The 13,564-nt window shown below is 34.3% G+C and overlaps 1 protein-coding gene across 1 annotated transcript; it reads right to left on the bottom strand.

Moving 5' to 3' along the window:
- Positions 1-534: 534 nt before the first annotated feature.
- LOC149391185 (putative LRR receptor-like serine/threonine-protein kinase At1g05700) lies at positions 535-13,176 on the bottom strand. Its single transcript, XM_089619951.1, has 13 exons — positions 13,050-13,176; positions 12,434-12,968; positions 4,291-4,784; positions 3,896-4,028; positions 3,714-3,785; positions 3,568-3,639; positions 3,415-3,495; positions 3,152-3,315; positions 2,204-2,427; positions 1,983-2,109; positions 1,736-1,819; positions 1,453-1,645; positions 535-1,230 (listed from the first exon to the last, which is right to left on the bottom strand). The coding sequence occupies exons 1-13, from the start codon at positions 13,129-13,131 to the stop codon at positions 825-827; spliced, it is 2,667 nt and encodes an 888-aa protein (XP_089476077.1). The 5' UTR covers positions 13,132-13,176; the 3' UTR covers positions 535-824.
- Between the last annotated feature and the right edge of the window lie 388 nt (positions 13,177-13,564).

The following is a 13,564-nucleotide window of genomic DNA, read 5'->3' as shown; positions in this document are numbered from 1 at the left end:
AAAAAAAAAAAAAAGACATGCAACTAGCCACCGACGGTTTCATTCAAAATTAATTTAAACATTTAGAAATGTTTGTGATCATTACATTAAGCTTTCTAATTGGAAGCCTACACTTTGTCCATACTTGAAGATTGCATCAAGAAGATATTTTTCAGTTCCAAGCTTACCGGTAGCCAGCAAGCCAAACCAATGCTAAAATTATTTTTCAGTGTATGCGTTTCCAGAGTTGTAGAACAATGGTTGTATGTAAGACTTCCCAAATTTGGGTTTGACATTCGACCACAGATGCATGCAAATTGCGTATTTAATCTCTGAAAAAACATAATACATCAAAAACAATTACCATCTCAACTCTAACACCATATATGCATTCATCACTTGAGAAAAAAAAAATCAATGCCATGACTTGCCATTCTTGGAATCAACAGTGCCCATGACAAAAAGAAATTATCCATCCTGAGCAGTAGCAAGTAGTAAGGTTCCACAAGACGTACCTTTCTAGAAAGTACCATCGACTGAAATAATAACTAGACGACAACATTTCAAACTATGAATTGATACACCAAGGGCCAAAAAGAAATACTTAAAATGACCATCATCGTCAATCACGGTTACAGTACTGAAACCAAAATGAATAAAATTGTCGTTGTTTTCTTTTTGCAGACCTAAGTTTAAATCCGATTCTGTAACTGGAAATAAATAAAAAAAAAATAACAAAATTTGTTTACCAGGATCTTTCTTCGTTTATTTGTGTTAACCAATGGACAAGCTCATAAGACACTGCAAAGCTTATAAGACACCAGGCAAGAGCTAAACAACTGAAGTTATCTGGCTGAGGGCTGAGTTATCGAATGCTCAGTGTTGAGATTCAAAGGTATGGTTTCATTTAACTCTCTCAAACCTCTCTTCATGTCTTCTGTACTTTGTGTCATTTGCAAGCACACTTTGAGTTCTCCCACAACCTCGCCCATGTTCGGACGATCTGCGGAGCTCAAAGACACGCACCTAATAGCAATTTCAACAATTTTCCAAGCAGAGTTGAGGTTGAATTTTCCTTGCAGCCTCGGGTCAACGACGTGATTGATGAGGCCTTTCTCGATAACCTTAGAAACCCACTCGCCGATAGACATGCCCTTGGATATTGCGGGTTTCCCTGTAATAATCTCCAACAACAGTACTCCAAAACTGTACACGTCACTCTTCTCGTTTAGTCTGTTTGATTTGTAGTACCTGCAAGAAAGTGATTCATTAAATGAGAAACCACAGGAATTTCACTTTTCTTGCGAATTAATGGTGTGGAATAATATGAATAATGTAAAAGCAAACAATTTATAGCCTATAAAAAGGAATCTTGTAAACAAAATGAAGCGCATAAGATTAATATATTTTTTTTCTAAACCATATCTAAATTCATGGGAGACTTATAAGAACATTTTTTCTAGGGAGACTTACTCCGGGTCGAGGTATCCGGGGGTGCCAGCGACTACCGTCGAAACATAAGCCGCATTGGAGTCGGTTGGAAAAGTTTTGGATATTCCAAAATCAGAGAGTTTTGCTTGAAAGTTTTCATTCAACAAAATATTGGCAGACTTGATATCTCTATGGACTATAGGAGGCTTACAACCTTGGTGTAAATACTCCAACCCTACATATTTTTAAATCAAAACCAACTCAGCTGAAGAATAATTAAATGATATATATAACACGTATTCATAGATTGTTAGTTGATACAAACCTTGTCCTGCATCCACTGCAATTCTAAGCCTCTCCTCCCATGTCAAAATTGGGAGAGCTGAATTATTTTGATCTTCTGTATGAGCTGCAGTCATACCCAAATTATTTTTCAACTTCCAATATTAGGTTTTTTTTAGTGCAAATAGTTTGTGAACTAAAAATGCTACAAAATTAATAACTTAAAGACTATTTTGCTTACAAAATTAATAAAACGCTACCGCTATTCAGTTATGTGTTGAAGGAAAAACCTGAAAGATGAGAGCGTAAGTCTCCGTTGACCATGTACTCGTAGACAAGGCCAGAGCGATTTTCATCGTTGAAATATCCGACAAGAGTCGTTAAATTTCTGTGATAGACTCTTAGTAGAATATTAACCTAGAAAAGAATGTTATTATTTATATATTGATGGAAGTAAAGAACATAATAAAACTAAACTTTGGTTTCTATTGTTTAATTATCTTTCAAGTACCTCAGCTTGAAATTGCTGATACCCTTCAACCGCCGTGGGTGAAAGCAATTTGACAGCGACTTGAGCATCACCAATGTGTCCGTGATAAACCGTACCGAAGGCCCCTTTTCCTATCATATTCTCAAAGTTGTTGGTCATCTTTTTTATTTCGGAGAAGCTGAATTGTTTTTTTAATGATCCTTCGTGATATTCCCCAAATTTTGCATCATTTGCCTTGGCCACACCTGAAAATTAGTTATAAGTAGCGGTGAGGAAAATGTTAATTTCAGTTAATATCAACCCAAAGTTTCTGTTGATGTTTATGAGAAGAAGAAAGCGCTGAATTTTGGTTGACCTTGTAAAAAATGTCAACGGTGTTTAAGTAAACCAACATTTTATTGTCACTTTTCACATTCTAAAATTTCCTAGAAAGAGTAGACCTTTTATTTTCGTTTAATTTTTTTTCGAATTGCTGAAATATAAACTTGGTTTGGGTCATGATATTTGGGTTTAGTTATCTCTAGTTTGTAGTATGAGCTTTTAGTATATTGACCTCTTATATAATAGTCATATTGTCTAGAATATTCTTTAATATATCTAGAGTAGTGATTATAGAGTAAATAAATTTTAGAATAATCTTGTAATTCTTAGATAATTATGAATTACGAGAATTCTCTAGTAAAAGTTGTATCAAGAGATTTCAGTACTATGGATGTAAACTCTTTAACTTTTTCAATCAAGCTAATCAAAGTTCTCTCTTCCATTAAAAGTTCTACAACTTCTTTAATTTTAATATTTTCAATTTCGAATACTTTTCCTAAACACGAAAACTCTTTTCCAAAGCGGATGTGACCTTAATTTTTTCGGTTAAAATCAACCTAGCTTAAAAAAAGTGAAAATTATAAATCAAAATTCTTATTTTCGTTTAAGGGTACATCTAGCGTGCAAATGATGTTCGAGAGGACTTACCACGATGTCTGTTTCTTATAAGAACCCACCAAGCAACTGCAACAAATGATATCAATGCTAAAGATCCGGCAGCGGCGATTGCTATAATTGCCATAACTGAGAGTGATGCAGTTTTTTTCTTTGTGCAAGAAGCTGATGCGCATAGATTCGTGTTCCCATTTATACTACATAGTTAAAGATAGATACGTTAATAATAGGAAACATGCAACAGCTTTTTAGGAGGTTCAAACTAGGTTCATGTTTTGAAGTGAAAAAAAATTCACCTTAGAGATAGAAAGCCTTTGTTCTGTTTCTGTATGAGTTCATATGGGATTGACCCGCTGAGCTGGTTGTTTTCCAAGTTTCTGTCATTGTTATTAAAGCATGTCATTTTACATGTATAGCGAGATTTACGACGATGAAGTTGCTCTGCGTACATGATTTTTAGGTTTGGTAATGTTGACAAAAAGTCTGGAACTGATCCCGTAAAGTTGTTGTTCGACAGATCTCTGAGATCAAAGTAAAAATTCAGACGAAATACATTGTCGCATGAATTAAGATGATAAAAATATTATATACTTACAATACTTCTATCATTGATAGTTTGGCTATTGAAGAAGGTATCTCCCCTGCTAGTTCACTTGCTGACAAGTTCCTGAGAGTATCTCAAATACATTTTAGTTACTTAGCTCAAAGGGCAAATCCAATAATATTGTAGGTGTAGTAGATTAAAAAAAGGCATGTATAAATACACTTTGCACTTACAAGGATGAAATTCTTGGGGCTCCATCATAAGTACAAGTTAAACCTTCCCATGAGTAGTTCTTCGGAGAGCATGGGTCTCCTTGCCAGTTTCTACTTATTCTAGAACTTAACTTTATCTTCGTAATCGCATCAACTGTACGTTTTCCATATATCAGGATGATCTTATTTTTATTAGGAGAATATTAAAATCATAAACGAACTCTGTACGGTTGGATAATATTTTTCATAGTCCCAAAATGTACTAAAAATAAAATAAAAATTTGGAGTCTTTTTTTAAGGATTACTTTTTGCCCATATTTTCCCCCTTGATTTTTGGCTCCACATATATCCGAGAACAGGTTTTAAACAAAATTGAGAGTAATTGAAGACCAAACATAAAAGAAAGACCCAATTACCATCTTGTTGGCTAGATTCTGACTGTGGGAAATCCACGATGCTGTAAACCTCGTGGGCATTGATTATGGGTGGATGAGTCGAATTTGGAGTCCCGCGTAACGAGAAATTGTGCAAAGATCCTGAGAGAGGAGTCGGAGTTGACACCGTAGTGGTTTCCAAATAGGAGGGAGAGATGGGGCCGTGGAAGAAGGCGCCGTTATAGAGGATGTTGAACTCTCTCGACTCGTTTGCTCTGAGCCGTTCGATCTCAGCAAAGTGAATGAATAACATATATTGGCTCAAATTGGCGTTAGAGTAGTCAGACCACCAAATATCTAAAGAAGTGGCACCGGGTGTTGCAGCGGTGCTCATAACTATAGATGGCACATTGAAATGGTTGTTCGGATCTGCTTCAGCGTCTATGATTTCACTAGTGTTAATACTTGCCCAGTAATTAGCGTACAACGAGCCCGACTCCCAGAATCGGTCATGAACATCCTTCCCGGTTCCATATCTAAATAAAAGATCAAAATTTAGTACGCCATAAAGAAACATCGAGTGCCTTGTGCCTCAAGGTTCAAAATTGATTATATTGCTTCCTATTCAAATGACGAGCATTTGTTGCAACTTATAACCAATCCTTCACATTTTTTAAACATCTAGCCCAATTTTTATTTTATTAAAAAAATAACCTATCAAACTGAAATTAATTAAATTTACTGTTCTATTAATTTAATTATTTGAATAATTAATAAAATTAACTAAATAGTTACTTTAATTAATCAGTTAATTTAATTAATTATTCAAATAATTAAATTAACCGAACAGACTTATTTCTTTAAGAAAATGAAACTTGAACTATTTTTTAAAAACTGGGTGGATTATTGAGGATCTAGCCCAAATTTTAATTTATTAATAAAATAGTCCATCAGACCGCAGTAAATTAATTAATCTAATCACGTTAATTAATTTACTTTGGGTTGTAAAACTATTTTTTGAAGTAAATTATATTAACCTAATCATTCAATTAATTTACTTCGGACTGATGATGGACTATTTAAAAAAAATGAAATTTTGACTATTTAAAAAATGGTTCAGTGGTTATCTAGCCATATGAAATGTTAGAATTTTGAAATAGCCAACGTTTCGTTAATTTTTTGTAAATAGCCACATAAATCTATTTACGCTATAAAAATAACAAAAAATGCAGAGTAAATTTCTAGTAAATATGGTTATTTACGAAATATTTCCAACTGTTTTTGGCTATTTACAAAAAATTTACAAAACGTTGGCTAAAACGCAAACACTTATGTTTATGTGGCTTATATCGCTAAATTTTTGTTTTAAAAAAAGAATGGGTTTTTTCAAAAAAGAAAAAAAAAGAATGGGTTATTGAGTTAGATCAATTAATATTAGTGACATTTTTGTTAAAAACCTATCAAGAATGGGCTATAGATTATTTTTAGGGTTATTAAGTTATATAGCCACACGGTTATAGTGAATTGGGATATAGCCCAGTTTCGTTAATTTCTTGTAAATAGCCAAATTAACTTATTAACAGATTAATAAAAGACTTATTTAATCAATTCAAACATGTAAAAAAGGTAGTTAATAGATTGCCATATATGCAAGTTGGCTATTTACAAAGTATTTACTAAAGATTGGCTAATATACAATTCATATAGTTTAGGTGACTTACGTAGTCAATTTTTTGTTATTTTTACACGGACTCATTAATAAAGGAGACAGAAATGACAATCTCAATTTTGAATAAATGTCAAGTCTGTCATTTTGGCTAGTTTTAATTTTTTTTATTATTATAAATGTTAGATAAATTGTAATCTAAAATGTTTTTAGTGGTTTAGTTAGTGTAATTTAAACAATAAAATATCAATGAGAAGTAAATTTTCAGCTACATAACATGTAATCCAGACACTACAAGAAATACCACATTTAGCGACGAAACTATTAGCGACGACTTAATCGTTGCTAATAAATCGTCGCTAATCACCCTTTTAGCGACGATAATATCGTCGCTAATTTTTTGGTGTCAAAAATATTAAAGTTTGGCGGCAAAGATAATTAGCGACGAATTTATCGTCGCTAATTCTTTTTTGTCGTCGCTAAGTTCCCGGGAAAATAATTAGCGACGATAATATCGTCGCTAAATGTTTTTTTGTCGTCGCTATACAATTAGCGACGATAAAATCGTCGCTAAATGTTTTTGAATTTTGACGAATTTTAAAGAGGGAAAAATCCCTCACATTAAATTACAACGAAATGATTTAGCGACGAATTTTAATCATTTAGCGACGATTTAATCGTTGCTAAATGTTTTTGAATTTTAACGAATTTTAAAGAGGGAAAAATGTAGCGACTCGAAATTTAAGCTTAATGTCGTAAATTAAGTTAATCAAAGGACGAGAAAATTATGTAAATTAATTTTCTAAGAAGTATTTTCAGTATTTTTGGATTTGAAACATATTAAGGTAAGGAGAAATCTCGGTATAAAATAAAGAATTTATCGAGTTCGTTTCGTATAATAAATTATTTTCCGAGGAGATATTCCGGAATTTAATTTAAGAAAATAAATTCTCAAGGACGAGAATTATTTCCGAGAAACCTTAAATATATTTGAATTAATCGAGAACGAATGAGAATTTTCTTGGTTTTGAAGCTTTTAATTAAAGGTTCGATCGGTTATCGTTGAAGTCACAAAATTTTGTGACAAGGACGTGGTTGTCATGATTTTCTGGGCTCATTTGAAAGAAAACTTGAGTTCAGGGTCAGTTTAATGGAGATGGAAAATACGAGGGATTTATTTGCAAAAAATTGAAGAATTCTTTCTACACTCTTCTTCCGCTTTTCCTTTTCTTCTTCGATTATTTTCTTCTTCTTCTCCTCATTTCGCTCGCCGACCTGCAAGAGAGAACAAAGAGAAAAAAAAAAACAAAATCCAACCACCCAGAGAAACGATCGCCGACCCCGTCATCAACCTGAACCTCACCTTTTTCTTCTCTTCTCATCTTCCTCTTCTCGTCCTCTTCATCCTAGCGTGCGCCACCAGCTCCAAGACCGAGCTTCACCGCGCCGTGGCCGAGAAGAAAACGCCGCGCGCTGTCAAGGACACCGGACCGAGAACGAGCACCGGGGACCGAGAAAGGACGTGCCGATGAGTTGAATCTCACGGAAATTGGGTAAGAAATCAAAACCCGAAATGGATTTCGTGATGTTAGGGTTTGTAGTTCAAAATTGGGGCTTTTCTTCATGAGCGTTAATTGAGGAGATTGAAATGTTTTCAGAGCAATTTTGAGCTTCATTTAGATTGGGTTGTGATAGAGTTAGAATTGATGATGATTTTGGTTTGAAATTCCTTTTGGCCGTGTGGTTTGATTTTGAAAATTTGATTATGGATAAGTGATGATTTGAGAGTGATTATTGTGGATTTCGGGGTTGGAAAATTTTGGAGTTCATGAGGTTTCGGGATTTTTATGATATGTTAACGTGTTTTGTCTTCGTTACGAGTTTTATTATCGAGGGTCTAGGGTCGATTAGGGCGGGCTACGCAGAGCCCACAACGGCGGTTCAGGACGACGAGGACGTAATAACGAAGCTATCGCACGATTGTCGACGAGGCGAGGCCGGACAAGACCGAGAGAACGTCGGGTGGATAACGGCGTTTCAGTTTTGGTTCGGAGGCTCGCGAAGCGTCGTTAGAGTTTAGCGAAAATTATTATGTTATTATTCCGTTGTATTAAGTCTTTTTGTAAGAGTTGTTTCAGTGTAGCACATTAGTGTATATTTTATTGTTAAGTCGGTTCTAGAAGAGGAAAAAAATATAGATTATCTCGTTATTGTTATTAAGCTCGTTTATGGATTTTAAGAGTTAAGACTCGATTGTGATTTAACGTTTGATTTCTCGGTTACTCGAGCTTAGTAATAATAAGTTTGAATATTTTCTTTTGGAATTCAGAAAAGAGAAGAACGAGGCTTGCTTATTAGGATTACTTTCTCGGTTTTGAGTCTGAACGTAGTTTTTGTTTTGAGTTTAAGCTTTCTCGTATCGTTTGAAGTTTTATTCCGAGAACTTGGATTCCTTATAGTGGATATGTCTTTGGGTTCTACGATTTGTAAATCGTACGTTAGAGTTTGAGTATTATGGATTACTCGCAGGATTCTGATTCAGGATCGGTTTGATTTACCGTGATAGGACCCAAGACTGAAGGTCGTTTAGAGGGTTCATGGAGTAAGTGAACGTCTGGATTCTCGGTTATAGTGAACGTTCGGGTTCACAGGACGAGCGAACGTCTCGTGGAAAAGCGACATAGACGCTTTCTCTCGAGGCAGGTTATTATAACCCTTCTCTCCTGATTTTATGGTTTGGCCTCAAGTATATATTATTTTCGAAATGAAAATAGTTGTGAATGTGCCACGAAACCTTAACCGTTCTTAGAAAATGTGGCGGAACTTCATCTCAGGATATCTGATCATGAAGTTGAGAATATTTTCAATATTATACATATATCCCGTATTTGCAAAAGAAAATGTTTTGTATATCCTGATAGAGCCGGAAACGTATATATATGAAGCGGAGAGTGCAATCGTATATATATAAGGGTGTGGAGAGTGCACCATTCTGATCAGAGGACTGTCACGGGTTATGTTGACAGGGGCTCAGGAAATAGTATACGTTTAAATGGGCGTAGATGCACATTTAAATTCAATTGCATTTCTTGCATTTACATTTCTAGCATCAGCATTCCGTCATTTACATTTCTGTCATTTACATTCATGAAATTTACATTCCTGCAAGTTATACTTGTGCGTGTATGGTGATTTACACGTATAAGACTATTATTATACTTGTACGTGTATGGTGATTTACGCGTGACAAGAATATTAGTATTATAAAGTAAGTATTATTTTCGAAAATCTTTTTAAAAATCAAACCATTACTATAGCACCTACTGAGCCTCAGGCTCACCCCTATCTCCTCAAATTTTTCTTATAATCAGGATGAAGGGTTAGGAAGACCTCGGGATTAAGTGTGGTCGAGAGTTTGAAGGTTTTCGCTGGATAGACTATCAAGTGTCGAAGGTTGGTTTTATTTTTTTTCGTTTTCTTTCTTTTATCCTTGGACTTGTAAAGTAAATAACTGAGTATGCACCGTGGGTTAGTTTTGTAAAGTTTATTAGTGTTTCTTTTTATATTCTAATCACGCCTCATCTTTCCCGGGGCGTGACAAAAAATCTCTCACATTAAATTACAACGAAATGATTTAGCGACGAATTTTAATCATTTAGCGACGATTTAATCGTTGCTAAATGTTTTCGAATTTTGACGAAATTTAAAGAGGGAAAAATCCCTCCCGTTAAATTAAAACGAAATGATTTAGCGACGATAAAATCGTCGCTAAATATGTGAAATTTACTAATAGCGACGAATTTATCGTCGCTAAATGAAATAGCGATTTAAGTTCTTTTAGCGACGAAATGAAATCATTTAGCGACGAAAAAATCGTCGCTAAATGTCTTTAAATACCAGATCGCGACCCAGCTTCCCCATTTCTCTTTCTTTAACCTAAATCGATATTCTCTCTCTTTTTCTCTCTCCCGCCGTCGCCGTGCCCGCCTCCGCCGTGTGCCGCCGACGCCGACCTCGTCGTACCCGGTAACTCTCTCTCTCTCTCTCTCCTCACTTCTCTCTCTCTCCTCACATCTCTCTCCTTACCGGCCTCTCTCTCTCTCCCATTGCAGCTCCTCCGCCACGCTCCACCACTACTCCGCCGCTCCGCTGCCGACGCCGTAGCCACTTCCCCGCCGACGCCGTCCTTGGCCGCTTCCTCTTCTCTGGCCGCGCGCTCTCCCTCGCCGTACGTGATCGGTAAGTTTTTTTTTTAAAAAAACTTTATATATATATATAGGATTAACATATTAGTTATATATATTAGTTATTTATATATATAGAACTTTAGTTATATATTAGTTATTCATTTATTTTAATTAGTTATATTTACATAATTTATATTTTTAGAATTATATATTTGTTATAAATTTTATAAATTATAAATGAATTAATTAGTTATAAATGAATTATATATTTGTTATAAATTTTATAAATATTTAAATTAGTTTTGTTTAATTTTGTGTAGGATGTTTGATAATTTAAAATTGTAAATTAGGATTAGAGATTAAATATGTATATAAGTATAGTAGATTAGAGATTAATAAATTAGGAAATGTAATTTTGTTAGCCGTGTTGTTTGCGTTTTGTGATTCTGAGCCTCGGGTTATTTATTTTGGTGATTTTGATGAGGATTTGCTTGTTTGTGATTTTGAAGAGATTGATGAAATGTGATTATTCCGTTTCGCGTTCGATTTTTGAAGTTGTGATTGGATTAGGAATTAATTTGAAAATGGATTTGACAGTTGAGTTTTGAAATCAATGAATAATGATTTGAGATTGATTTTTTTTTTTGTTCGGGCTCGGCTTTTTGCTAGTTAATCTTGACGTTGAAATTTAAATTTTATGACGAGTTAGAAAATTTTAATGACAAGTCTAGAAATTTTTATGACAAGTCTAAGGATTTTGTGACAAGTTATAGTTTGATTCGTGTTTGGTTGTGTGACTTGTCTTGACAAGGATTTTGTGCCACACCATGCAGAGTTTCAGCGCCAGCAGAAGAGCGTTTCACGTCGAGGCGGGGGAAAACGAGTGGCGGGACGACGAAGCAAAGGTCGCGACTAGTGTTTTATTACATATTTTGTATATAGTAGATTTTTATTTGCATATTTGTCGATAATCGAAATCGTAACCGTATTTTATATATAAGTTCATTTCGATAATATAATTTGATTTTTATTTGATTTTTAATGTTAGAATTTCATAAACGAAAAACAAAATAAAAAATAAATAATTAACGACGATACAAATTAATAATTTTAGAAATCGAAAAAAAAAGTTTGTAATTAGCGACGACAAAGTCGTCGCTAATTATTAAAAAATTAACGTATTAGCGACGACTTAAGTCGTCGCTAAATAATTAAAAAAACTCCTAGTTTAAACATTTATGGACGAAAAAATCGTCGCTAATATCGTCGGTAAATATTTAGCGACGATTAATTCGTCGCTAAATATATTTAGGCACGGGCATTTAGCGACGATAAAAATCGTCGCTAAAATCGTCGCTAAAGATATTTAGCGACGATTATGGGGTCATTAGCGACGAAAAAAATTGTCGGTAATGGTGAGATTTGTTGTAGTGAGATTAGAATGGATATCAAAATTTATGAAAAAATAATTTCCAAATAAGGAATTATATATACAAATTTTTTAAATTTAGTAAAAAAAAAAAAAGAATAATTAGGTCAGTATCTCAATAACCCACTGTCTTTTTAAAAAATAGCACAAGTTTCATCACATTAAAAAATAGCTCACCGGACCCGCATGAAATTAATTAATTAAAGAATAAATTAAATTTTTTTAATTAATTAATTTACTGTGAACTTTGTGAACTATTTTTTTTAATAAAATAAAACTTTGACTAAAATTTTAAAAGTAATTAGAAGAATGGTTAACTGTAACAAATTCTTGAAAGAAAAATGAAGAATTTAATTTGTGAAAACTGGGAACATAAACTAGATATTGATAATTTGCTGACGTCTATTAAAAAAATTATTTCGTTACAAAGCTAAATTATTGGTTGTACAAAAAGTAATATGTTGATTAATTTATTATGGAAAAAATATCATTCATATCCGTTGCTTTATTAATAGAATTAGCGATTAGTTAACTATAATTAATTAAATATTGACGATTTAGTAAATGATAAATTTGATGTGGGTTAGTTGCTTATAAATTTCTTATTAAAATGCTCAAACATTTTATAGTCAATCATCTCTTCACATTTTCGTTTTTAATCAAATTAACATTTTGTTGAAATTTTATCCATATCTATTGACATTTGACTATACTTTTGTATGTTAATTAGTGTATATATATATATATATATATATATATTTCTTCGGAAGTTTACCAATGACCGAGACGTGTCATATGTGTAAATCAATAGCAAGAGGTTAACCAAAATGTAAATTAAGAGATAAATTTCTAACAAAAAAAGTAATAAGTAATAATTTAAAGTTGAAGGGAAGTAAATGATACCTATATGATTTATTCGAACCGACGTCGAGACGATTACGCATTTTCAAGGACCCGAACCGGGTTCGGTAACCCGATCCATCCAAAGGCCGGAGATCGATGGTCGAGACAAATGGAACTCCTTGTCTGGTATTGACGAGGCAAATGTGGACATAGTTTCGGGTCATAACGTGTATGATCTCCGTATCCACGGTGCTTGAGGAGTCCTTCATCTGGATCGTGTCCCAGAGGTGTGGGCCCAGATAGAGGTCGAACATGGGAGGCATTCCTTGGCCATCATAGTCCGCATAGAAGAACCCAGCTCTCACCAAGTACTTGGAACCTTGAACCACCTCTATTCTGTAGCAGTTTCTGTCTCCCTCTGGGAAGCTCCGTAGAGACTGGTATTGCTGTTGTTTCTTACCTCTGTACTTCTCGCCTATCATCCGACTCTCACCCGTCTCCACGAATCCCTCGTCTGGAATGTAGGTCAACCCCGTCGTTGACTCGTTATACCTAGAAGCGTTGCTTTGTAGACCACAATCTATGCTGATAAACCCTGAGCCAATTATGCAACCACACAAAGTTAATGATACTAGGTCTAAATATGTATTGCAAATAATTGATGTTATCAACATACCAGTTTGATCCTGGGCATTTCCAGTGAGAGCGTATCTAGCTAGCAATATTATTATTGACGCTAAAATAAGTTTGTGTTTCATGTTTCAGTTGCCAAAGGGAAAGCTAGCTAGATGAAGAGAGCTGATGAGTAAGTAGTAGTATATAGCTGCTTATAAAGAAGTGAGAGTTCTTTAGAGGTCAATGTGACTCAGTCGTATTATACATGCGTGGAAATTCTACCCAAGTAGTTCTGTTTTATCACGCACACTGACACATAGTTAAGACGACTGGTTCTGATTATATCAAGACAATATATAAGTAGGACGACGACCACATATTATCTATCCCACGCAAAAAAGCTCTTTGACATGGTCATGAAACTTGTAAAATTAGACGTATATGTAAAGACAGAGTATTTGATTCATATGTTGCTTGGATAAATTATTATTTTCTTACTGGTGGAACGACTTTTCGAGGCAGTCTTGCTCTTAGCATAGCGCGAAGGAGATAAAAACATAAAGGTTACAATCTGAT

This window comes from Urtica dioica, chromosome 7 (genome assembly GCF_054948205.1).
Source record: "Urtica dioica subsp. dioica isolate 48M chromosome 7, U.dioica_male_clone48M_v1_H2, whole genome shotgun sequence".
NCBI classification, from domain to species: Eukaryota; Viridiplantae; Streptophyta; class Magnoliopsida; order Rosales; family Urticaceae; genus Urtica; species Urtica dioica.
Note: the sequence above shows the minus strand (reverse complement) of the source record. Positions and strands in the feature narration are given on the sequence as shown.